Below are 26,484 nucleotides of genomic sequence, written 5' to 3'. Positions count from 1 at the left end.
CCCCAGGGAGGGATGTCCTGCGAGGACGTCAGTCAGTACCATCCTCGGCCACTGACCTATTCTCCACCTGGCCCCTGTCCTTCCTCCTCCAGGAAGCACTCCAACACCACTCCACCCCCATCTCGATAAGCTCTCGTCTTGGGTATCTACCCTGCCCTGTGACACCTCCTGTAATTATTAAATCGACTTCTTATGTTAAAAGGGTACAATACTAGGGATGAGCTTTTTTTTCCCTTAAGTGAATATCCCAGTCCTTCTACATCTTTAATTGAGCGCTGATCCCTCCAAATGGATGATCTCAGAAAATTTGTTTCAAGATGCTTTCTCATTCGAGGAGGTGACCAAGGTTCCCAATCTGGAATTCTGCCCCGGGGGCTGCCTGCCAAGGGGCTCCCAAGGCCTGTGAGCCGCGGTAAGAGAAGCTGCTCCCTGCCACAGCGGTGAAGGAGGGAGAAGAAAGAAATGGTTTCCTGGACACTGACTTTTGCGCCCACACGTGCATGCAGCAAGAACTCACACAACACCCAGAAGCGTTCAGAATTTTATCTTTTGATATTCACAACAACATGGAGAGGTCCAGGGGACAGCGATGATTATTCTCTGCTCCTACAGAGGTCCCAGCTCTCCGACCCCTTGCCCCTGTCCCTGCACAGGCCCTAGCATGAGGAACTCTTAGCAGAGCATGCCGACAGGTGCCAGGAGGTGAGCAGAGCCAGAGGCTAGGCCTTGCCCCAGATGTCTTGGTTGAAAGAAGGGGGGGCAGTGGCCCAGGCTGGAAAGGGGAAGGGGGAGTGGAACCGTCTCCTGCACAGCCCACACCTGCTCGCCCCTGATGAGCGACAGCCCACCAAGGCTTCAGCTCCATTTCAGGCTTCTTGAGACTCTGAGCATCAACCATTTCTCCGATGGGCTGTGAGCCAAGCAGACGATGGCAGTCAGCCCTCCCAGCGGCTCTCCCTCGCCGCCTCTGACACTTAGAGGCTGATTAGAGCTTGTTAACTCCCCCATGCCAGCCGCCTCCCCTTCAACTTCTCCCACGACTCTTCCTCTCCTTCAAGCATCCCGCAGCCATCACCGCGCTCTCTCCCAGAAAGCCCATCCTAGCTAATGCCCCACTGAGACAGCCACTCCAAACTGCTGTCCCTCCACCCTGGGAGATTCTGCGTGCTACTCTGTCCTCTGCTTGGTTCATGCGACTAGTTCTTGCCTTTCCAGTTAAACAGGAATAACCTATCACACCTGGAAGGCATTTAGAGCAGAGGTTCTCAACCTTGGCTGCACGTGAGAATCTCTTGGAAGGTTAAAAAAAAAAATCCTGAAATCCAGGCCAAACCCCTGATCAAGTAGCTCAGATCCTCTGGGGGCAAGATCCAGAATCAAGACTCTTTAAAGCTCCCCCGTAAGTGGCCTAGGCTGAGAAGCACTTCTTCAGACCTCTGGAGTCTGCTACAAACGCTAGGTTATTTGGGCCCCATGTCCACCCTGGGAAGGGACAAAGACAGGTGTTACTCCCATTCTAAGAGGAGCGAGCTTAGGTTCAGAGAGGTGCCTGCCATGCGGCTGCTGCCAGCAGGGCTGTGACTTGAGACCAGGCGTCCGCATCCTAGATTCAGGGCTTCTACTGCTGCGTCGTGCCTCTTTAATTACTGCTAGCCGCAGAGGGCAGAGGCTGCTCCCGACCTCTCTGTCTGCCCTGAAACAGCTAACACGGTGCTGGGCATATGCCGGGGCTCTGGTAGCTGGGTACCCAAGGCTGAGGAGGTGGAAGGCTTCCCTGCTGGGCCTGGGCAAGTCTATGTCAGCTCTCCAGGAGGAGGGGCTGGGGAGACGCCACCAACAGAACTGCTAGGCCAGGGAGACAGCCTCCACAGCCACAGTCCCCTCTTCCTGGGTGCCCTGAGTCAGTCACAGGCTTTAGTGTCCACAGGATGACCAACCACCCTGGTTTACTCCAGCCTGAGGAGGTCACCAGGATTCAGGACTTTCAGCTTTAGAGCCAGAACGAATTAGCTGCCCCCTCGTCTCTCCCCAAACAGTGCTGGTTGGCGCGTTTTCCCTCCCGTGCCTCGCCTGCTTTCACAGTGACCATCGCTGCTGTTGAGGGCCTACAGGCACAAGGCCAGTGCCACCAGTGGCCTTCACCCTTCCGGCTTCCTCCTGGCCTAGCCACAGCAACGCAGCTGGTCCATGGCCTCCATTCTCAGAAGTCTGTCAGCTGCCTGGGCCGGGCTCAAGTGCCCTCCTACAGGCCATGACCCAATACCTGTGGGGCGCCTACTGTGCACAGGATGCACAAGAAAGGTCCCTGCAGTGAGGACACCCCAACAACTACCACTCCCCAGGGACTATGTGGTGCTAGAGGTATGCTGGGGGTGGAAACAAAGATGCAGATGTACAAAAGGGCATGGCATGTTCCCAGAAGGCCAAGCAGTCCAGGGAGGATGGAGAACCGGGCAGGGCTGGTAGGGAGGGCCAAGAGGTGCACTGGAGGGGTCAGTGACAGGCTGGCCTGTCACACTAAGGTACTGTCCTCAGCAGACACAGAGGCATCAGTCAATGAGGGGGTCCACAGGCCAGGAAGGATCTGGCCCCTTCCCAAACCACATGGGAAAAGTAAGCTTCTACCCCATTCCCAGCTGGTCTGGGGAAGTGGTCCCCCGCCTTGCCTTGGGTAGAACCCTCCTGTGCTAGTCCAGTCTCTCTCACCCTTGTCTACACATTACAAATGCCTGGGCAACGCTTAAAACTCCCCATATCCAGGCTGCAACCCAAGCCAATTATATCAGAGTGGATCAGGGTAAACCCCACACACAGGTATCTTTAAAAGCTCTGGAGGGAATCCCGATGTGGAGCCAAGGTTGGGAGCCCTCTGCTAGCGGGACGTGGGGATGAGGGGGGGCCTGCTCGTCAAGGAGGTTCTATGGTGGGGGGGCTTGCCAACCGCACCTGAGCGGGCCAAGGACCTGCAGAGTCCCCTCACCGCCATGCCACTTCCCTCCTCTCCCATGTGTCACATGACACGAAAGGATACAAAAAGGGGAGAAGAAACTGACATCACACCGGGGAACACCTTCCACCCTTGTTTGCAATATGCCCGTGTGCTGAGGGAAAGACTGAAAGGGGAGGGGAGCCCTAGAAACCACAATGAACTAGGATTTCAGAAGGCATTTGGGGCCATACCCTGAGAGCTCCAGGGAGCTCGAAGGCAGCCCGAAGCCGCTACTCGGCAGGGAATTTCTGGATCTGAAGCAAACTAAATCTGCAGGTGTTTCCTCCTCTTCCAAGTACACCAGCCCTAAGGCAGAGCCGAGTTCTGGGCAGACCAGCCAGAAAGGGTTATGTCGCCCCCTAGTGGCAAGATCTGAGTACACCTTCCATTCTCCACTCCAGAAGCTCCTCCTCAAATTCTCTCTCCCCCTTCAAATAAGGAAAATACTTCAGAGCAGAGAACCTGCCATATAAGGTGCACCAAATGCGTTACAGCCCTTTACCCAATCCCAGAAAGCTGCCTTGGTCTCCTGCAACTCGTCCCGAGCACGGGTGCAGTGTTTTATCAGCCTGGGCTATGAAGCCGGACAGAAGAGGGGTTGGTTCCTCCAGGACTCCCTGTGGGGCCTTGAGAAAAGTCACTAAAGCTCCATCCCTTCATCTGCACAAAGGAAATGACACATAGCCTAACTCAGAGGCTTTGTGACGATTAGAGGGACGACCCGGGAAACCAACCATGCCTGACTTCCAGTAAGGGCCACAGGCAAGCTAGCAGTAGTCAAGGTCTGGGCTCTCCTCTGAGCAAATATGACATCCTACCCTTCAACAGACAGTAACAGATCATGCTTCTCTCTTTGCTTTGGCTCCAGGCCTAATCAGGGATTCCCCAGAGTGTTTTTGTGGGGCTTCATGACTTGCATGTGTCTTTTTCTTGGCACTAACATTCTACTGACTTGTTCTTGGTTCTCACTTCTTTATATTTCACTGTCTCAGTTATTTCCTCTAAGTCTCCTTAAATCTTTCCTGGAATAAGTTATAAACAAATTAAGACTTTATTTTGGACTTGGTAAGTTTTGCTCTTCACTCATATATGCTTAGTTCGCATGTTTTCAAATGCTATAGTCTTTGATTAAAACAAAAGCCTCTGGGGCTTCCCTGGTGGCGCAGTGGTTGGGAGTCCGCCTGCCGATGCAGGGGACACGGGTTCGTGCCCTGGTCTGGGAAGATCCCACACACTGCGGAGTGGCTAGGCCCGTGAGCCATGGCCGCTGAGCCTGCACGTCCGGAGCCTGTGCTCCGCAACGGGAGAGGCCACAATAGTGAGAGGCCCGCGTACCGCAAAAAAAACAAAAAAGCAAAAAAACAAAAGCCTCTGTCTACCGCTTCCCTGGTGGCACAGTGGTTAAGAATCTGCCTGCCAATGCAGGGGACAAGGGTTTGAGCCCTGGTCCAGGAAGATCCCACATGCTGCAGAGCAACTAAGCCTGCGTGCTACAACTACTAAGCCTGTGCTCTAGAGCCCGCAAGCAACAACTATAAAACCCTCGTGCCGCAACTACTGAAGCCCACGCACCTAGAGCCTGTGCTCCGCAACGAGAAGCCACTGCAATGAGAAGCCCGTGCACCGCAACAAAGAGTAGCCCTCGCTCGCTGCAACTAGAGAAAGCCCGCGGGCAGCAACAAAGACCCAACACAGCCAAATATAAAATACCTAAATAAATGTGGAAAATAAATAAAAGACACACATCAGAATTACCTTAGAGACTTAAAAAATATTCTAATGCAGAAGGTCTGGGGTAGGCCGGAGGAATCCATAATTTTTAAAAAGTTTCCCAGCTACTGCTGAGGCAGCCAACCCACCCCTCATCTCGGAACAGTGTTTCAGAATCTCTGGCCTGAGAGAAAAAAAGGGTCATTGGTTATGACGATGAATGTCAAATTCCTTTACAAAATGTAATTTTCTAAATAAAATAAACAGCAACTTTATTCAACTGATGTGTTTCAAAAACAATGAGTGTAAAGCCAAATTTGCAAATCAAACCCATTTAAACTCATCAGGGCAAAGGACAGGAAAAATCCCAGCAGCGAAGCTTTCTATAAAATGAAGACTCTCCTACTTACTTGGTCGTGGAGTTCGGCTTTTCTTAAGGTTATCACACCTGGAGTACACATCCACGGAATGAAGATTCTCCAAGTTCCTTGACAACCCACCTGTCTTAAACCACAATAGGTACACCAAAATCCTGTACAAGGTCGCAGAGGCGGCTCCTGGAGATTCTTGCACCTGAGAATTCACCCCAACTCCACTAGAGGGTGCTCCTTCCCTGGCCTGGAGACCCTGCCCTACACTCTGAGGACTGTGGAGACAAAAAAGAGTGTTGCTCACAGAGCACTGAAAGCCAATGTGTGACAGGGAAGGGCAAGCACACGATGACACGAGGTGCCCCAGGGTCTCCAGACATACTGTGGCTGCTGTTCCTTAGCTCCGGGTGGTGAAGACCCACGAACTGCCCCCTCTATTTTTATTACAAAGTAGGGAGAATGGCTCTGAAGGTGCAGCACGAAGGAAGGCCTTACTTCTGGTTCGTCGAGGCCAACAATCACTAGACAGGCAAGTGTGGAAACAGACTGGTGTACATTACAAATAGGTGTCACATCAGCCAACAGAGGGCAGAGGGTGGGAGGAGTTTCTGCCTCCCCAGAGTTCAAGTCCAAATGGCTTAGCTGCTCCTTGTACATCTTCTTCTTCCAAAGTGCACCGTCTGGTAGGATCCTCAGGTGCCCAGGCTCAGAGCCAAGTCTGTGCAGTTTAAAAACCCATTTCATGCACTGCTAAGAGACCTGTGCTGGGTCCCTGGGATGGCAGGGGTGCTGGGTATGATGGAAATTTCCAACTGGGCCTCCCCAAAGTCAGAGCTAGGTCTGAAGATGCTTCCACCCCTCTGTCCATCCACCAGGCCAATGTTTTCACTCTGGCAGAGCCTTCAATCCTTTTATGAAGGGATCAAAGATTCCCCTTTCCTTGGAAACCCAGGGCCCCTGTTTAGCCCAGACAAGTAAGAGCAACAGAGATCCTACCAAAAGTGTGAAATCAGTACCCAGGAAACTCATGTTAAAAATCTGTGACAGGGCTTCCCTGGTGGCGCAGTGGTTGAGAGTCCGCCTGCCGATGCAGGGGACATGGGTTCGTGCCCCGGTCCGGGAGGATCCCACATGCCACGGAGCGGCTGGGCCCGTGAGCCATGGCCGCTGAGCCTGCGTGTCCGGAGCCTGTGCTCCGCAGCGGGAGAGGCCACAACAGTGAGAGGCCCGCATACAGCAAAAAAAACCAAAAAAACAAAACCTGTGACAATTAAGAATCATTCCCCCAAAAGGGATCTATGCCACAGATGTGCCTACAAAGATCAATACTGCTACAGAAACAGGTGTGGGGGGGGTGGTAAAGAAGGAAGGTGGAAGAGAAAACACACAGAAAAGAGAAAGATGACAGAAGATAGTCCAAATGACAAGAAACAAAGACGGGAAGTAGGTAGGGCAAGACAGTCAAAGGTGGGGTTAATACTGACCAGGTTTACAGTTCCTCTGGGAAACTGTGAGTGTTATTTATGTCTTGCCATACTGAGCCTAGGGCTGGTAGGGCCTGTGACAGATGAAAAAATAGGCTAACCAGGTCTTTCTGGTACTTTCAGTGATTAGTCTCCTTGAACAGACTGGCTTTACAATAAATTCCACAATACGCCGGGTACCGGTACAGCCTTAATCTAGGGTTGGTCCGAGAAGGAAAAAGGTCCTGGTCCCTGAAAACAGAGTCTTACAAGGACATACACACCAGAGACGTCTCCAGGGAGGCATGTGCCCACACTGGCTGGGCAGAATGGAGGCTTGGCTGGCAGTTGCTAATATATTTCAAGGAAGGGAAGAGAGCCAATTATTAATTAGAGACACTAAAACTAGAGATGAGACTGTAAAAGACAAATCACTAACCTTTGCTCACAGCTACCTGATAAGGGGCAAACACCCACCAAAGCCTGGGCACGGGTGCCAGGCTGCAGTCTTAAAAGCCAACCATTAACTACTGGGAAAAATATCGGTGACTAGGGTCTTCAGTTTCAAGACTGACCATTCCCAGGGAGTTAACAGTGGCCTTACTTTAGAAAGGAGAAACACCCAACATCCATGATGTGGAAAATCTTGCTTTCAGCAACAGCGCCAATGCCTCTGTTTCCTCTAGGTAGCTGCTTCCGGGGAAGGACGACGAGTATTAGCAGTCAGTCATTGGCATGTCATTATTTTTTGTAAGGGTGTGGGGGAAGGTGGCTAGTAGCAAGAGCATGTGAACCCACCTACTGTAGTGGGTGCAGGAAAAGAAGGCCTCTTTCCCCTCCTCTCTTTGCTTCTGCTCTAGACTATCTACTAGGAGCCAGAAAGGCCAGTGGATGGCAAAGAGTGGACAGTCCTGTCTGCAAGCTCACCGTGAAAGCCTTCCTGGGTGCACATCAGCTATGAGGACAAAAACCACCAAGGCCATTCTCTTCCTCCCCTCTCCCTGGTCCTCCCTTACCCTTGCATCACTTCCTCCCCCAGTGAGAGTGACAGTGAGCATGAGAGAGAACAGACACTTCGTTCATTTCCTAAGCACCACATCTTGGTAGCACGAGTTTCCCCTCCAAGATGTCACAAAAAACAGAGGTTTGAAACCCCCACCAGGTTGCAGGTCACAATTACTTCTGAGTGGTCTTCACAGTTAAGATGGGCACACATTTCAGAAGGCAGCCTCCGGGCCTCCCTCTCTTTGCACACTCACACTCACACACACTCTCACGCCGTGGGACCGTTGTTCAGCCACGGGGCCTGGCTGGCTCAGGTCAGGTACTGCACCACAAGGAACATGACCACACAGGTGACCAGCATCCCACCGATCATGAAGTACTTGTCCTGGAAAGCTCGCTTCTCGATGAGCCGCATCACTGTGTTGGACAAGCCGAGCATATTGGCAATGTCGAGGATCTTCTTCTGGGTCCCCTGGGACAGACGAGAAGAGGAAGAAAAACAAAGATCAACTCCTTCTACCAAGGATGGGTGAATGTCATCACGAGATGGGGCTTTACCAACAGACAGTCTCCTGGTCATGCCTAAAGCATACAAGCAGCAGCGGCCACCAGAAACAGATCACGCTCCTATCGCCAAATGACTTTTGGTCAAGGTTGTAGAGCAAAGCAAGGGGGAAAGGAAAGTCTTCCACAAATGTGCTGGAACAGATGGTGTATAATGAGTATCACATGTATGTATCACATACACACACGTACATATATGTCTGTATGTAATATATTAGTGTTAAAAAAGACCTTTGATTCATATTATACATAAAAATTAATTCGTTCGTAGAATTAAACAAAAACGCTAAAACTATAATAAAGCTTCTAGAAGAAAACAGAAGAATGTCCCCAAACTGGAAACAATCCAGGTGTATATCAACCAGAGGATGGATTAACAATGTGTGTTCTGTGCACAACGGGATACTGCTGGGCAATAAAAAGGACCTGATTACACCATGTAACAATGCGAATGAGCCTGGAAAACATTCCTGAGAGGAAGAAGTCACACACAAAATCGTAATGCGAATACATTTACATTAAGTTCAACAACAGTCAAAACTAATAAATGGTGAAATCAATTAGAACAGTGGTTGCCTGGGGCAGGCGGAGGGAACAGGGGTAGACTGACTGGGAAAGGGCACAAGGGATCTTTCAGGGGTGGTGAAAACGGTCTCTGCCTTGACAGCAGTGTGAGTTACAAAGACGGATGGATGTATTTGTCAAAATTCAATGATCTGTACAAATAAGATCTGTATACCTCACCGTATGCACATTATACCTCCATAAAAAAAGTTTTAAATTAGAATATTTTATATTGAAAAAAAGGCAACATCAAAAAACTTCTCTCTGCTCCCTGGCTCTAAAATGCTTGCGCTCAGCCTGTGTACTCTGTAGAGGAGAAACCGCAGGGATTCTGCTGAGTACAACGTATGGGTCTGTGTCCACGTTTATAAGAGAGTTTGAAGGGGGCAAGATGGAACCACAGAAACACAACTGGCAGACACCAACCCAAGGACCTACAACTCCTTATAGGAATGTCATCACCCACCACCCAAAACAAAAGGGTATTTTATTCCTAAACCAACAGCCCAAACCACCCAGGCCACCCTTCCTCTCTGCTTTCTAATTTTCATTTTTAAGCACATTCAATTTCGTATGAAGTAACAAATATAAATGAAAGCTGGGCAGACCCCAACTTAACTTACACACATCACCAACTGCATCTGTATGACGGCATCTAACCTAATGTCCTGCAACCATTTTTTAAGTGAACACAGTAACGAGCAACTGAGAGAAGATGCAAGAGAGGTGAGAACACAGGCATCACGGACAGGAGTTCAAGACCCACGCTCTGCCCAGACAATGATATACAAGCCTCACGGAGAGAGATCTCTCAGGTCAAACTTTATCTCTGCCAGAGACCAGAGACATGTTTTTCCCATAACAATGATGGTATAAACTAGACTGTCACTAAAGACTCCGCTTAGCTCTGAAAGAGCAGATTATTTCATCACTCTGTGAAGTTCAAGTACCAAGCTTCGAAAATCACTTGAAAATTAACATAAATTTCAAAAATGTTATTCATTTTCCACCCCAAATCAAGGCCCGGTTCCTTCACGCTCCCTCCTATGTTCCTTTCAAATGGTTTGGGCAGAAACTTCCCTGACAGAAGTGGGGTAGGAGGCAGGTGGAGGGAACCAAGAGGCAAAAGACAGGTATAGTAGGCGTGCAGAGGAAACGGAATTAGAAGCCTCTCATTCCAGCCCCTGACTGCCCACCAGACTTCCCGGCGCTTCACCTCTGGGGGCAGTGTCGGGGCAGAAGTTGCTTGGACTCCTCAGTGACACCAGACTTCGGGAAGAAGCTGACATGTGCTTTAACAATAAGCTCTGACCCCCAGCGGGTCAACTTGAGTGTGACATGGTGAGTCTCGTCCTAAAAGGGTTTTACTGTTTTTCTGAGATATGGGAAGGAGGCCAGCAGTTTTCTAAAGAAAGGGAGGATTAACCATCATGTATCAGTTTAGATTACTGCAGGTGGCTGTTCTGAAAGGGGGGCACCCATGGAGCTGTCAGAGACCACGCTTCCAGACCATCTGAAGCGCTGCGGCCATCAGCAAGAGATAAGTGTCACTCGCAGCTCGCCTGACCTTCTCCTGGGTAAAGGTGGCAGGCGCTGCTCAGAAATGTACAGAGTCCCATGGAGCTGACAGGCTCAGCACGGTCCAACAAAAACTAAGATAAAGCTCACGCTTCCGAGTGACTGCTTCTCACAGCTCAGTGGCTGGGAGGGCTTCGTCCACTGGGGACCACACCCTGATAAGACACAGTCCACACCCCATTATCCATCAGGGTTGACACAGGAAAAGGGCTGAGGCTGAAACATCATGACTGACATCAGAGGCTGTGTAATGTTTCTGTAAACCACTCCCAGGGGTTTTGAGTCTCAGCCAATGGGGCAGGGCTTCTAGGAATACCTGTTGCTAAAGAGAGAGTGAAGAGTCACTGGGGATCACCAGCCTGTGCTCTAGAAGGCACCCGCTGCTAGTCAACCAAGGCAGCCCTAAGACGCCCTTCAGTTGCTGCAGTACAGAGGTCTCGGCTATAAGGCCGTCCACCGGTGGGCGCGGGGTGGGTGGGGGGCGCCACACAGGAAAACCGAAAGAGAGCGAGAGGCCAAGTACAGCTGCGTCTTCCCTCTTGAGAGAGCGGATTCTGTAACAGAATTTCCCAGTCCATTACTGCTTCCTCTCATAGCAGCAGTCACTTTACATTAAGTTCAGGAAATGGAAAAAGACCTGGATACCAAGAGATGCCACATTATGGTTCATTGCAAACACAAGAAACACCTACTGGCAAAGGGAATCTGGCTCCTTTTGGACTCATAATAATTCAATTCCAACAGAAAGGAACCCAAACTCAAAGGCTCTGTCTCACTATCACAGTATCACAATTTAGGGGTATGCGATCAAAAGGTAAACGCAGGTCCCACACTTTTGGATAAAGCCAAAACAAAAGGCCTTCTCCCTGTCCCCCAAGAGGGCCCCCACCTTCATGGTCAGTCTCTGGGCCCTCAGTCCCTCCAGAATACTGTGCCCGCCTCCAATGAGGTCATCCATGCCGTGGTGAATTTTCTGGAGGGAGGAGTTGAACTGCAGTGATTCATCCATTGGTATGGTGGTGTCGGAGTCCTGTGAAAGAAACGCAGGCGCTTGGTTACTCTGCTTGCTGGTCAGCTCCAGGGGCCCCACCACATCTGACCGCTGTGCCTCCTGGCCAAGGTCACGCCGGAAAAACAGCCAGAGGGAATGGTGCGAGAATCAGAGGAACTTAACAGAGAAGAAAAAGCAAAGATCTGGGGTGGCCTCTGTTCACTCAGAGGAAAAGGAATTCTCAGACCTATCACTCTGCAAGTGGGTTCCACCACACAAGTCTTGTTCATCCCTGCCTCCATTATCATTCCCCCAACTTAGGAAAAACTCTATTCTTCTAAGACCTTGCTGGGCTTCTCCTAAAGGCTTTCTCTGACTCCTTGCTAACTAGCTTAATCCAAATGTTCCTTTACTTGGCTTTCCCTCAGTGCAGTGTTAAAGGTTTGCTTTTGTCCTCCGGCTATTTTATCTACAGCTTATCCCTCCAATTAGACAGACTGACTAAGGAGAGAAGAGACTGTTTTCTATTAAAGGCCTAACGGTGTTGAGGATGGGTCTATCCACCTGAGCGGGGAAGAAAGTCTATAAAGAAATGAAGGGAGAAAAAACTAATACTGATCAAGTGCTTTCCACTCTGCATGCTCTTTACCCTAAGCTCACTTAATCCTCACTCTACCCTTACGCAGTAGTTATGATATTATCCCTGTTTTAGATGAAGAAACGGAAACCCAGAGAGGTGGAATGACTTGTTCAAGAGTACGCAGAGCTGGTAAGACGTCCAGCGGGGCACGAATCCCAGTGCTGGGTGCAGAGCCTGCCCTCTTAACCATCCTGTAGGGAGAAAAGCAAGACCAATCCCAGGGCTCCACTTTTACACGGCAAGTGGGAAGGACACAGAAGCAGGGCACGACCAGCCACAGCACTGTCTTCTCTCCCGCCTCCTGACCATTACAAACTCTTCTGCCAAGCGGTGCCACTTTTACCACTTTCCATCATCATGAAGAGGTTAAAGCACCTTTTCTTGGCTGCTCAAGTTCACAATCATTTTTCATTCAGGTATACGTCCCCCCACCCTAACACGGGAGTTTCTCAGAGGTAGGAGTCATGGTTTTTAATTTACACACGCTTTACTCTCGGTACCTTAAATAGCATTCTGCATAAGCTGATGCTCTGTGGGTCAAGACTCCAGTGTTTGAATCAATTAGAGACTTCTTTTCATTTATCTGACAAGTATTTATTGAATGCCTTTTATATACAAATCTTTCTTACCCTCCCATCTGAAAAGGTATAGCTGATGGGCTGTTATCTCTCAGAAAAATGTATTATACCTCCCGATCGTAGAAAGACCAGGAAGAAGTTCATTCGGCCAATCAGTTTTTATTAAGGGCCCAGTGTATGCACAGCATCACACTAGGCTGGTAAGAAACAAAATAATTCTGAGCCATCATCCATGGCCTAAAAAGGCTGGAATAACCAATGCCACCACCTTTTCGTGTGTTGTACAGTTCTCTACTCTTCTGAAAGGCAGCTCTGCTTACCATTATACCACCAACACATGTTCATTGAACTTCTGAAGTGTTAATCACAGTTACCTGACTGCTTGCGCTAGAGAAACCAAACTACATAGGCACATTCTGAAGCACCTGGGGACATTATTCCAAGTGTGGACACAGCAAAGAGAGTTAAACATCTGCAAAGTGGGAGCTGATCTGAATTCTGATGATAGGCTTAGAAAGCTAAGATCTTTTTAGAAAATGAAACTCTCTGTAAAAACAAACAAAACAAACAAGCAACTCTCCCCCCGCCACACACCAAGACCCACCTAATTTGGTGGAATACATATGCAGGACACGACAAAGGCCAGTACGTTCTACAGCCATGTGTGGGAAATGATCCTCTTGAGACCAAAGGACACGGACAAGGGCGTCCTAAGAAATCCAACGTGCAAACCAAGAGGCCACTTTCAAACGGGCTCGAGTCAAGCAATCCCACTAAAATGAAATATTTGTTAACAAATCCCTCCAAACTGCCGCTCAGACTAGGGGCAAAAACATTTTAATGCATCTGACACTGGAACCACACACACACACACACCCCACAACCCCCCCCCCTCCAATGGCAACTGCCTGAAGGCAGCTTTGAAACGCTGCCCTCACTGCAAACAGCCTAAGTTCTAATCATCTGTCTCGATCTGATCAGGAAAACATTTCCACCATGTGAATGTCCACCTCTCTGCATCGGACCAGTCAAACCAGGTAATTTTCACCTCTGCTCGTTCCCTCAATTTAACTGCTTCCTCTTCAGGTTTTTGTGACAGAGAAAGAGAGTCCCTGCTTAGGTCTAGTCTCTGTGGCAATGCACAAAGTCTGCCGTCACTTCCGGTTGCTCTCCTCCTGTCCGATCAGTCTGCTTCAGACACCCCCTAAAAGACCGCCGCTCAGAGCCCTGAGCTGCAGCTCCCACAAGCTGTCGAGTTCCCGCAGATCCCACCCAGGAGCCTGGCTTACATTAGTGGTGAAGGTGCGGGACAGAAGCTCTTCTCGCTGTCTTTCCTGCTGCTCCTTTGCGTATCGCTGATGCTGGAAGTTTCGGAGAGCAGTCTGCAGGTGCTGGACATCATACTTTAACTGGTCGACACGACTAGAATTGACAGAGAGATTAAATTCCAGGAGTCCAGAGCAGCAATGATTGGAGGTAGCCAGGCTTTGTCTTCAGGAAAAAAGACATTTCCTCACTTCCCCCTACACCACTCCATGCCATCCATCCCCCACAAATAATCTGATTTTGATCAATGATGTTGAAAGTAAAGAAGGAGCTTGTGGTTAGAGCAGGGTGGTAGCACATGAGATTCCAGCAGCTTTACTTAAATATCTGCTGGTCTCTGATTCTGGATGCATGACAGGGAACAGGTGACAGGAAGCAGGTTTGATGACCTCTTCCTGACCTTCTAGGGGTTATATCACTCTCCTGGAAGAAGCCCAAGGGCATCTTTGGAGTAAAGCATCTATGAAGTTTCATAAAACTTTTGGGAGCAGGGGCTGGGGTAGAGATGGTGAGGGTGATTTCATTTTAATTTCATGGGGGTGTATCAAACATTAGATCAGTATTTCATTATAAATACACCGACTGGAGTGATTAAGAGCAAGATATTTCCACCCAAGAATGTAGTGGGAACCAAAAAGCAGACTGAAACTCCCCGGTAGCATTAGGTTTCAAGTGGCCATGGGTCTGGTCAGAAAAACAGTACTGGGGGCAAAATTTCTAAATGACACCAACGAGAAAAGGAGACATGAGGCTTCTGAGCCACTAACCTGACAGGCTTTTTATTCCTTTTTTTTTTTAAATTGAAGTATAGTTGATATACAATATGATATAAGTTACAGGTATACAATATGGTGATTCACAACTTTTAAAGGTTATACTCCATTCACAGTTATCACAAAACATTGGCTCTATTCCCCGTGTTATACAACACAGGCTTTTTACTCCGAGGGGGTACCACTCAAAACAGAATTGCGCTCTTTATGGGACTTTATCTTTTCATAGTCTCAGTTTTTCAATGTATAAATGGGATTTTCAGAATATGTGATGGCCTCCCCTGGGAGAAAGGCCTGCTGTGATAGGCCTGGGGTGTCAGAGTACTCACAGTTTGGCATTCTGTCTTTTGTTAGGAGGCTCCTTGCTGGACAAGATCTCCAGACGCTCTAGATGGCTGAATACCTGGTCTATGCTTGCTTGGATTTCGTTTTCTACTACTGCACAAAAGAGAAAAAAGAATAATTACTGGAAAAATAATAAATACAGTCATTTACCTTATCCCTTTCGATACACAGTCAAAATGACCTCTTTTCCATTTCTAATCATGTACCAACGAGATTGCTGGGAAGGCAAACAGAGTCAAAGAATAACTGCTGGAAGAATAATAATAACAGTGAACTTAAATTGGAAGAAATCAAACGTATCTTTTTTCTATATCAAATGAACTCAAAAATATGTATTTCAAAAGGAGAAAAATGCATACACTAATGATGATGGGGAAAAAATTCAAATTATAGTAAGTGACTGTAAACGTTTCAAAAAAATATATATATATAGCTGTTAACGCCATAACAACGCCAATTTTTTAAAAAGCTGAAGATACATCTGTAGAAATAAATTTCCTGCCTTTAGAAAATAAAATGAACATTTAAAGATTGTCCAAATAAATATTTTAAGCAAAATGTAATATTTTCTGATACAAAGTGAGGCCTCTTTTCATTTGAGATTATTTTCAGATATGGGTTATAAATATCTCGTAGAAAGACTGCCAACTGAACTCCCCACAGAACATAATGAGGTTAAAAAAAAAAAGCGCAGAGGGAAAGATTTAGTATGTGAAACATAGAGAAGAGTTCCCTTAAGAATGGGCAGACTGATGTTGGAGTCCCCAGAATAGACCGAATATCAACAGGAAAGAATCCACAGAGGTAACGATATGATAAATACAGTCATTTACCTTATCCCTTTCGATAAACAGTCAAAATGACCACTTTTCCATTTCTAATCATGTACCAACGAGATTGCTGGGAAGGCAAACAAAGTGAACGGACAGAAGCAGCTGAACTGCGCAGAAGGCGTCCAGACTGCCTCCTGCCCGAAACAGAAACGACAGCAGAGACAGAAATGTCACCTTCCTAGGAGAGCCCACAGCTAACGAGCACGGCTCAGAACAAGGTGCGGCACAGGACGAAGAGACCAGGTGCTTTTGGAGCTGCAGAAAGCGGACGTGAGAAAACAGGAGAAATGGGCACAGCGCCAGCCGAGGAGTGAGAGGAGGGGACCGCATCTGCAGTGGGTGGGGGATCAGCAATGCCTGTGTGACCGACTCAGAAAAATGACCTTTTCTTACAACAGAGAAGAAACGAAAACACAGAAAGCAGCACTCTTCTAAAAGGAAATCACGGTGTGGGAACTAAACCAATTAATATTGCTCATCGTTTCTGAATAATCCACCTAAAAAGCCACAGTTCTCAGCTCAGAAGAAATGGCCAATTCCAGTTAAACATCTCTGAATTTTTATGGACCACATTCCTCTACAGACTAGGTAATGAGATTAAGACAGATGGAGGAAAGGACTTCCATTCCCATAGGGCCATGTCAGGTTGAGTGGAGGGGTAATGGGGGATAAGACTTGTGGGATTCCAAAGGGCACAATCAGGAAAATCAGTGACTTTGCCATAGGGTTTTTCTGTCCACCCTAACAACAGAACTCATTCCACGCTGAATCATTAAGCCCCTGAGGCAGAAACGCAGTCAGGAAACCCAGCCCATTAGCACCGTGTCATCAGAGAAAGGACTCTGGTCTCCATAGTTAATTACTCACAGTGCAGAGACTGCTTGTCGGCCGTCTCCAGGCGTCCCATGTGAGACTGGATCTCGTGGACCTGCCTATCAAAGGAAGAGGGAGGAAATGAGTGAGACAGGAGTAATCAACAGCGCTTTGGTCAGGAAAGACAAATTTTCTAATGCCAACATCTAGCTGATTTAAATTGACAGTATCGCTGAACTGTAAAATTTGTATGTGGCGCTTCAGGTCACATGTTTTGGCACGGTTTCTAATATTTTAACATTAATATTAATAATAATACTGACAGGCAGCATTTAGTGAGTGCTTACCACATCTGAGACATTCTGCAAAGTCAATAACCCTATGAGGAAAGTACTATTATCATCCTCATTTTGTAAATAAGAAAACCGAAGCCCAGAAAGGTTATGTAACTTGTTCAAGGTCACACACCAAGTGATAAACCTCGATCTGGACCCAGCCAATCCTACTCTCTGTTCTTTGACCCAATGTGCTGAGCACTGGTCTGTACTAGGGAGAGTCAAAGGGCAAGAGAGATATAATCCTTGTCCTTGAGAAACAGTGTAATTAGGAAGGACAGGCCAGATAGACTTGTAAAGTCCCAAGAAGATTTAAGAGAACACTAACACATAGAAGTGTAAACAAAAAGAAAGCTGAGGAGCTAGGCGCAGCAGTGCTAAGCAAAGGCAATGAACAGAAGAGTGAGCTGGGGAAAGCTTTGTGGGTGAAGGGAGTTCTCAACATCATTTTGAAGACGACAGACGTGATTTGGTGAAGGAAGATGTGGAGAAAATGACATGCAAAAAGGCCTGCAAGGCACATCACGTGCGTTACCAGCAGGCTGGCCTGCCTGAGGGTTGGGGTCAGAGGGAAGAAGGGGATGAGGGATTAGCTGGAGGAAACCATTAGAGGAAGGCCCTGAAAGATACGGATCTCCTGTTTGGTCAACATCTTTCCCTGGCAATATGAGGAGACTGCCATCTCACTTGGAAACGCCGACACTGCACCCAGAACCTCTGGCACGGTCCCGGACGTCAGGCCCCAGAGCATCTTTTGGAGGCTCCCCGGGGACTGGGCAAGGTCACCTACCCGCTGAGCCCTTCCGAGCCGTCCTCTGTGATCAGTCCTGGGGATACTGTTTATCCTACTCCAACAACCGCCTCCTGGTGCCTCTGGTCTCTCCACGTGAGAGCCACATGAGAGGGACCTGTGAGATCTTCCATCATCACCAACCCTTGAGGGAAAGGTCAGCAACCATCCTCCACCGTGAGCACCACAAACTGTGACCCCAAATTTACCAATGTGAGTCAGGAGCCCAAATTTCATTTGAACTTGCCTCTAGTCTTTTCCAGGGTGTCCCTGTGGCCTCTAAACATGACCCATGGCCCCAGAAGCAAGAGCAGCTCTCTAACGACTCTCAGAGCGCTCCTGGGCAAGACCCATGGTCCTGAGACTCACCAGGAAATCACTCCTAGAACCTGCTACTTCAGGAAGGCAAGTCTGGATGCTTCAGAATGGAGGCACGTGCACATATGGAGGCAGATGTAGAAAGGCAGCTTGAAGAAACCAACATCTGGATCAGGGCAACCGTGAAAACAGCCAGAGAGGACTGGATGGCAATGCTGAGATGGAAGAGAACTAGGACTTCCCTGAAGGCCTGGATGTGGGCAGTGAGGTAAACTTCTAATGGCAGTGGGAAAAGAATGGACTACAATAAGTGCTGATGGCTCAGCTCGTTATCCACATGGAAAAAAGACACCTCATGTAATAGTACACAAAGATAAACTCAAGATGGTTTAAAGCCTAAATGTAAAAAGTGAGGCTTTAGAACTTTCCGAAGAAAATATAGGCGTGCATATTATGACTTCAGGTTAAAGAAGGATTTCTTAAACAAGACAAAAACCAAAACTCCCCCCAAAACCCCACAAACCACAAAAGAAAAGACTGATAGATCTGGCTACATTAAAACAAAACCCTTTTTACACCAAAGGCACAATTTACAAAAAAAAAGACAGGCAGAGACTGGAAGATACCTGCAGCAGGTAACAAGGGAATAGTATTCAGAATGTATAAGGAACTGCTACAAATCAATAGGAAAAGTCAAACAAAGCAATTTTTTAAATGGGCAAAGGGCAACTGACAGAAAAGGAAACCCAAATGGCCAATAAATATATGAAGAGACTCTCTTCTAGTAATCAGGAAAATGCAAATTAAAAACAATGACATCATGGTGGTGCAGTGGTTAAGAATCCGCCTGTCAATGCGGGGGACACGGGTTCGAGCCCTGGTCCAGGAAGATCCCACATGCCACAGAGCAACTAAGCCCGTGTGCCACAACTACTGAAGCCCGCACTCTGCAACAAGAAAAGCCACTGCAATGAGAAACCCGTGCACGGCAACGAAGAGTAGCTCTCGCGCAACTAGAGAAAAGCCCGCGCGCAGCAACAAAGACCCAACACCATCAAAAATAAACAAAATAAATAAATTTATTTTAAAAAATAATAAACAATGAAATCATATTTCTCCCATTAGATTGACAAATATTTTAAACTTTAAGGATGAGGGACTCATAGCAGGCAAAACCATGGTCCCCAAGGGATCCTGGGAAGACTTCCAGGTTCCACCAAAGGACTGCCTTTGGCGCTGTGTTTTGCTCAGTGTTTTTTAAAAATCAACGTTTGAGGGCTTCCCTGGTGGCGCAGTAGTTGAGAGTCTGCCTGCCAATGCAGGGGACACGGGTTCGGGCCCTGGTCTGGGAGGATCCCACATGCCGCAGAGCAGCTGGGCCCGTGAGCCACAGCTACTGAGCCTGCGCGTCTGGAGCCTGTGCTCCGCAACGGGAGAGGCCATTGACAGTGAGAGGCCCGCGCACCACGATGAAGAGTGGCCCCTGCACGCCGCAACTAGAGAAAGCCCTCGCACAGAAACGAAGACCCAACACAGCCAAAAATAAGTAATTAATTAATTTTTAAAAATCAACGTTTGATTATGAAATTTGCACATGATTCTGTGCTCTAGTGAGTGCTTAGGATATTGTACCACAAAACAAATATTAACATTTTTCATTTAGGCTAAAGTAGTAAGATGAATTTGTCAGGGATAAAACACATTTTGTGTAAAACAGATAGCTAGTGGGAAGCAGCCGCATAGCACAGGGAGATCAGCTCGGTGCTTTGTGACCACCTAGAGGGGTGGGATAGGGAGGGTGGGAGGGAGACGCAAGAGGGAGGAGATATGGGGATATATGTATATGTATAGCTGATTCACTTTGTTATAAAGCAGAAACTAACACATCACTGTAAAGCAATTATACTCCAATAAAGATGTTAAAGGAAAAAAACCACACATTTTGACTTGAGGTTAAAAAAAAAAGTCAAATGCACAATATAGACTGGCATTCAACTTTGGGAGCCATCTGCTAAAGGAACCCTACCAATTAAAGGTTTCTCCCAATGGAAGATGAACAGGACGGCTGGAAAAGAGTTTAGAAGTCAAGTTATGAAGAGGAGTGGTCAAAAGAGCTAGTGATAATGATCCTCTGAGAAAAGAAAAGAAAAAACTAAACTAAAATGGGGCAGCTGGGGCTCTTCAAGTATCTGGAGATGACATACAGAAAGAGGAGTGGGCTTGTTCTCTGTGGCTGCTCCTTAAGGGAGACCCAGAACCAAAAGGTACAAATTTCAAGATGACAGATTTCAGCTCAACCCCGGGAAAAATGAGAACAATTACAAACTCTCTCTTCAAGAAGAGGGAAAAAAAAAGAGCTCTGGCATGTTTAAACACAGAGTACATGAACTACCTTGAGTTTTATAAAGGGTCTTCCCGACCAAAGTGAGTTGGAATGGAAGATCTTGCCAGTCACTTTCAATTCCGAAATTCTACGATGACAGCAGGAGATAATGCCCATACCCACAAAACCCTATAAGCACTCTTCAGCTGGCTTTTACTGTTTTCTAAGCTACAATGGATAAACTTTAAATTGCAGGGAAATGTTACTGACTTTTTCCATCCAATCTCTATTTGCTTTGAATGAACTGAAAAAGTTAGAGCCAATAAAGCGATACAATCTCTACGTGTCATGCCCGAGAGGAAATAAATGCAAAACAACAAAGTAAGCATGAATGGCATGGTGGGAACTGCCGTGCCGAGTGGCAGATCTGTTTTATACTGAACTGGGAATTCGGACACACATTTGAAGCCAATACGAAACAGCTGCTACACAAGCATGACTTGGGAGTGTGGACACTAGAAATCAGAAGTCCTAGCCCTGCCTAGCATGGGGTCCATGGTGGGCATGGGTGAAAACATAACCAAGCAGAGACCTAGTAGCAAATAAGCAAGGGTCACTGTTGCTGATTAAAAAAAAAAAAAAAAAAAAAAGTCTGTAGAAGATCTAGGAAGAATTTAAAAACATAATTGTTTTTTAAAAGTCCATGGAACTACCCCACCCCCATCATATACACCCACTTTGCACCCATGCTGCCTCTGACCAACTTGAGCAGGAAACAGGGTTTTGGAGTAAAAAGATCTGAGCTGACGTTCTAGTGCCACTGTGCAGTAGCTGAGGGACACTGAACAAGTCATTTAATTCCCTGGTGCCTCGGTGTTCTCAACTGTAAAACGGGGTACTGATAATCATAATTACTTAAAGCGTAGATCCAAATGCAATATGGAACTGCTGTGTAACCCATACAGCACCATACAGAAGTTTGTTGTTTTTACTCAGCTTTGCTTAAAAGTAGTGGGAACCATCTGGGCATTTTCACTCACCCACTTTGCCTCTACTATATTTAGCCTCTCATCAGAAGGGAAAATCAAAAAAAGGAAAAGCTGTTTTTGAGATAAGGTAGCAGTCTTTAAACCCAGCTGTTCATCAAAATCACCTGGAGAGCTTGTTAAAAATAGAGCTTCTTGTGCTCCAAACCTATTGAATCAGAATCTCTAGTGATAATAAGGTCCAGGGCACTGAATGATCCTGGACAAATATGGGCACCTTTCCAAGCACTGGGATCTCAAAAATAGAAGCCTGGCTATTAGCTCCTCTATAAAGTTCATCCTAACACAGTATTATTTAAGTGCAAAATGTTTAACCTGTTTTTCATCTTTTTTCTCTTCATTCATTGTTCAGGTAGTTCCGGCGTTTTCAAGATACACACTTTAAAATGTTGATCTAATTTCAATGTACTTTCAGGGACGTGGCAAGAGATAACTATAAATTGGGTTCAAAGTTCCAGTAAAATTAATACTTTCAGTTACTGCTGTGTCAATTCAGCTGCAATCACTAATTTCTGCAACTGCAAAAGTTAACTGCTGATGCGCACAGGATTCTGTGTGTTTCCTTTTAAAGACACTCAATCACCAGTATTATGGAGCTGAAAGGAGCCTTACAGTTTAATCAGCCCCAAACCTTCATTTTACAGATGAGGAAAACAAGGTGAAGAGGTCTAGAGCCAGAATCCCCAGTCCTGGTTCAGTCCTTGAGGGGAAAGGAGGCAGATCAGAATATACTGCAGCGTGAAACAAGGTAAACTCCCTAAGGGCAGGGCTGTACAGTTAGCACTGGGAATGGTGCCTGACACAAAGCAGGTGCTAAATAAATGAATGAATGAACGACTGCATAGTAGAAGGCCTAGCAGTGGTTGGCCAGATCTTGCCCCTTGTCTGTTTTTGTAATAAAGTTTTATTGGAATACAGTCACATCCATCTGTTTACATATTGTCTTACAGCTGCTTGCCCACTATAATAGCAGAGTTGAACAGCGGCTACAGAGACCGGACGGTCTGTAAGGCCTGAAATATTTACGGTCTGGCTCTTGACAGAAAAAGCTGGCAAGCTCTGCTATAGACTCCAAGGGTCTCCAGAGTTTGAGGGTAAATCACTGGAGGCCTGCAGAGGTAAGTAGTTCATCCACACTCCACAAATCTTGTTTGGGACACCGCTGAGTATTGCTCCTCTAAGTTTACATAGAATTGAGCTTCCTCGTTTACTATGTGATCAGCTACCTGCTGCAATGATAACAGGTAGTCTGAGACTCTGTGAACAAAATTATTCTTAAAAATAAACTGGGTCGCGGCCTCCTTAGCAACATCCTTCAACCAAATTAACTAACCAGATGAGACTGTACATCACAGATCAACTTCAAAGCACCTCAGTCCATTGAGCCTTATTATTGTAAAAGATCTGCCCTTTCTTAGTAACATGAGCATAATTTCCTGTTTCATTCCTTTTCCAACTGACTCTCAGATCTAGTTTTTAAAGTTCCTTCCTATAATTTTTATATGAGAATAAAAGTGTAAGACCAATTCTGTCATTTCAATACTATTACAAAGTAGGCTCTACATTTTCACCCACCCAAACCAAACACTTAATCAACAAAGTAAAAAGAAAGAAAAGTAGAAAATGAAACAGCAACTTAATGAAACATAAACTTAGAAAATGAAACAATAACTGGATCATCTTCCTCTTATTCTAATGCTCCAAAGTATTGCTTTTGTTGTGAATTCATTAGAGAGGTGGGTCCCCATTTTCTTTCTTTCCCAGGCCCTGGAGGTGTGATTTTAAGTGTTTTCATCAGCACAAAACTACAGCATATATTTGAAAGTTGTTAGAATAGGATAGGTATAGGCATACACTCCAAAAAAATGGAAAACAGAGACTCAAACAGATATTTGTACACCAATGTTCTCAGCAGTATTATTCACAACAGCCAGAAGGTGGAAACAACCCAAGTGTCCATCAATAGATGAATGGATAATGAAACGTGGTGTGTGTGTGTGTGTGTGTGTGTGCGCGCGCGCGCACGTGTGTATCCACAAAAGAATATTATTCAGCCATAAAAAGGAACGATGTTCTGATACACGCTGTGACATACGTGAACCTTGGAAACATTATGCTAAGTAAAATAAGCCAAATATTATATTATTCAACTTATATGAGATATATAGAATTGGCAAATTCAGAAACAGAAAGCAGAACAGGTTACCAGGGGCTTGGGGAAGAATGGGGAGGTACTGCTTAACGGGTACATGAGTTTCTGATTGGGATAATGAAAAAGTTCTTGAAATGGATAATGTTGATGGTTACACGACACTGTGAATGTACTTGATGTCACTGAACTGTACACTTAGAAATGATTATAGGGACTTCCCTGGTGGCGCAGTGGTTAAGAATCCGCCTGCCAATGCAGGGGACACGGGTTTGAGCCTTCGTTGGGGAAGATCCCACATGCTGCGGAACAACTAAGCCCATGTGCCACAACTACTGAGCCCGTGTGCCACACTACTGAAGCCCACACGCCTAAAGCCCAAGCTCTGCAACAAGAAGAAGCCACCGCAAGGAGAAGCCCGCACACCACAACGAAGAGTAGCCCCCACTCACCACAACTAGAGAAAGCCCGTGTGCAGCAACGAGGACCCAATGCAGCCATACATACATACATAAATAAATAAAATATAAAAAAAGAAATGATTATAATTTTAAATGGCAAACTAAATGATACTGGTAACAATTAAAAATTAAATGGTTAACTTTAAAATGGTAAATTTTTACGTTAATGCATGTCTGACCACAATGAAAGATAAATCATCCCCCCAAATACGACAGGTATGATCTTATTTCCATATTCAATTACACATTTCAGCAAGTTCCAAAAATGCAGGACAATATGAATAAAGGACACTACCAAGGAATTTAAGTTATGAGAAGCTAAACCAAAATTCAATTTCCTTAAAGGTAACCTGTAACCAGATATGAATAACAAGTACCGCATAATACTGAATGCTATCTGAGCAATTTCTTTGTATTATAAAAATAGTCTTTAGTATAAACCAAAATCAGAATAAAAGAAAAAAAATCACAGTGTAGAAGCAACAAGTTTTGAGTCAATAAAGAGTAGGGACTAACATCATTTAGGAGCTGTGAGCTATTAATTAAACTTTTTCTGACGACCTTATCCCACTGATGGATCCTTCTAAATTACTTAAGGAGATCCTGCTGGTGCTGCTCATTTACCTTCCACCTCATTGTGCCACACATTAGACCTTTTTTCGTACACGTCCTGACTCTCCAACTAGTAAACTCCTCTGTGCCGGGGCCCTGAGTCCGCACCAGCTCTACCAAATCGGACCATAGAGTTGGCAGGTGCTGGACAAAGTGCGACTTCCCCTTCACCTAGTTTACCCAGCGGGCAGTCATGGCCTCCAAGGTCCCCGGAGGCATTCGGCCCAATGTCCTCGGGCACCAGGTCGGACCCTCCGGCCTCCGCTACCTGGGCATTCCGCCAAAGACTGAGCACTTCCGAGCTGCTCCCCCCTGCAGCGCCCGGACGGAAGGACTCGGCCTCCATACCGGCGGACGCCCGAGGCCCCAGACAGGGGGCAGGCCTCGCCCAGCCTGGCTTTGCCCCAGCCCGTGCCCGACTCGTCCCTCACTTGTGCGTTTGCTGGTACAGCGGCTCCATGTTGCCGGCCCCACCGGGTACCGCGCTGGCTTCCACAGAACACGTACTCACAGCCCCACTTCCGGCTTCCGGCTTCCGGTCTCAGGACCCTCCCTTCCCTGCCGGCTAGGGCTGCCCCAACGCGCGCCCTACTGGTGGTGACTGCGAGAAAGGGGAAGGGAAACGAGTAAAGGGGCCTGGAGAAGAAGGCTAAGTGTAGTCAGAGGTTCTGTCTCAGATGGGAGACGAGGAAGCCTAGGTTTTGGCCGGAGGCCGTCTCCAGCATTGAGTCAGGCATTGGTAAGGGCAGTCGTAAGGTACCGACGTGGGGTCCTCAGAGCAAGTTTGGAGACCAGAGGACAGCAGTTCATATTTGCGGGAGGAAGTGCGGGAAGATTCCTGCTTGGCTTCGCTTCAAACTGTTTGTTGTGGGTCTGAAGATTTCACTCTTCGCTGGAGCCTCTGGTGCAAGCATTTCCTGTCTCGTCCCCCACCCCATTTATCCGTCTAATAAACCCAGAGTGAATGAGTGGTTACCATGTATCACATGTTCTGTGGAGGAAACCGGTTCTTCTTGCCCTCAAAGAGGTCTTGGTATAGGAAAGAAAATAAGATGTGTGTACAAATAAACATCTACAAGGTAGAAAGTCTGAAGAGGTTGAGTGAGCTGGAGTCGGCTCCAGTGAGAGATTCAGGAAAGACAATGTAGGAGGTGGCATTTGAGTTAGGACTTGAAGGATTTGGACACTTGGCTCTCCATGTAGACCTAATCCGTTTCCATCCTCCCAGGCTTATCTACCATTCCTCCCAAGGGAGGAGATGTTCCTCTTCCTTTGACAAGTTGATGCTTCTATTTTCCTGTATCCTGGATCCCACCCAGTTTTGTGCCCCAAGGGACTGTCCACCCATGTACCTTCTTTCCCTAACATTATTTTTTCACTTATTCTAATATTTATTAATGAGTACCTGCTATTACCAGGCACAGATACTCGGGGGCGGGGAGGAATAGAAGTAAGACACAGCCCTAGAGAAACAGACTAGAATGATCCCAGCCACTTAAGGAGGACTTAGAAAAAATTTAAAATAGCACTCCAAAGCGTGGGACACCCTGAGGCCCGGGACCTGGGCCAGGGACTTGGCTTGCCTAGGTCTTAGGACAATCTTGTGTGGTAGAATAAAGATGGTTTTGTATTCTTTGCTACTGTTCCGATTAAAAGGTGGAGTCTAATTCCATTCTTTTTTAATCTGAGCTGGCCTTAGTGACTTGCTTGAGCAACGGAATGTAGCAAGAGTGAAATATTAGGGTTTCCAAGGCTAAGTCATAAGGAGCCTTGCAGCTTCTACTCAGCCCTCTAAAGGAGCACTCACTCTGGTGATCCTGAGTCACCTTGGAAGAAGTTTGACTACCTTGAAGCCATCATGCTGGAAAGGCCATGTCTATATGTGTTCTAGTCAACATGCCTAGCTG

At 46.8% G+C, this 26,484-nt stretch overlaps 1 protein-coding gene across 3 annotated transcripts; it reads right to left on the bottom strand.

Moving 5' to 3' along the window:
* Positions 1-4,795: 4,795 nt before the first annotated feature.
* GOSR2 (golgi SNAP receptor complex member 2) lies at positions 4,796-25,095 on the bottom strand. 3 transcript variants are annotated; one of them, XM_082679623.1, is made up of 6 exons: positions 25,009-25,095; positions 16,598-16,662; positions 14,882-14,990; positions 13,743-13,875; positions 11,134-11,274; positions 4,796-8,010 (listed from the first exon to the last, which is right to left on the bottom strand). In XM_082679623.1, exons 1-6 carry the CDS (start codon positions 25,035-25,037, stop codon positions 7,849-7,851), a joined length of 639 nt encoding a protein of 212 aa, XP_082535749.1. In that variant the 5' UTR covers positions 25,038-25,095; the 3' UTR covers positions 4,796-7,848. The 3 variants fall into 3 exon arrangements, with proteins under 3 accessions (XP_082535749.1, XP_082535750.1, XP_082535751.1); XM_082679624.1 differs by lacking the exon at positions 25,009-25,095 and adding an exon at positions 24,846-24,947; XM_082679625.1 differs by lacking the exon at positions 25,009-25,095 and adding an exon at positions 23,957-24,004.
* Positions 25,096-26,484: the final 1,389 nt, after the last annotated feature.

The sequence above is a fragment of the Grampus griseus genome, assembly GCF_964374135.1.
Source record: "Grampus griseus genome assembly, chromosome: 20".
Classification (NCBI taxonomy): domain Eukaryota; kingdom Metazoa; phylum Chordata; class Mammalia; order Artiodactyla; family Delphinidae; genus Grampus; species Grampus griseus.
This window is presented reverse-complemented; position numbering and strand designations above follow the sequence as displayed.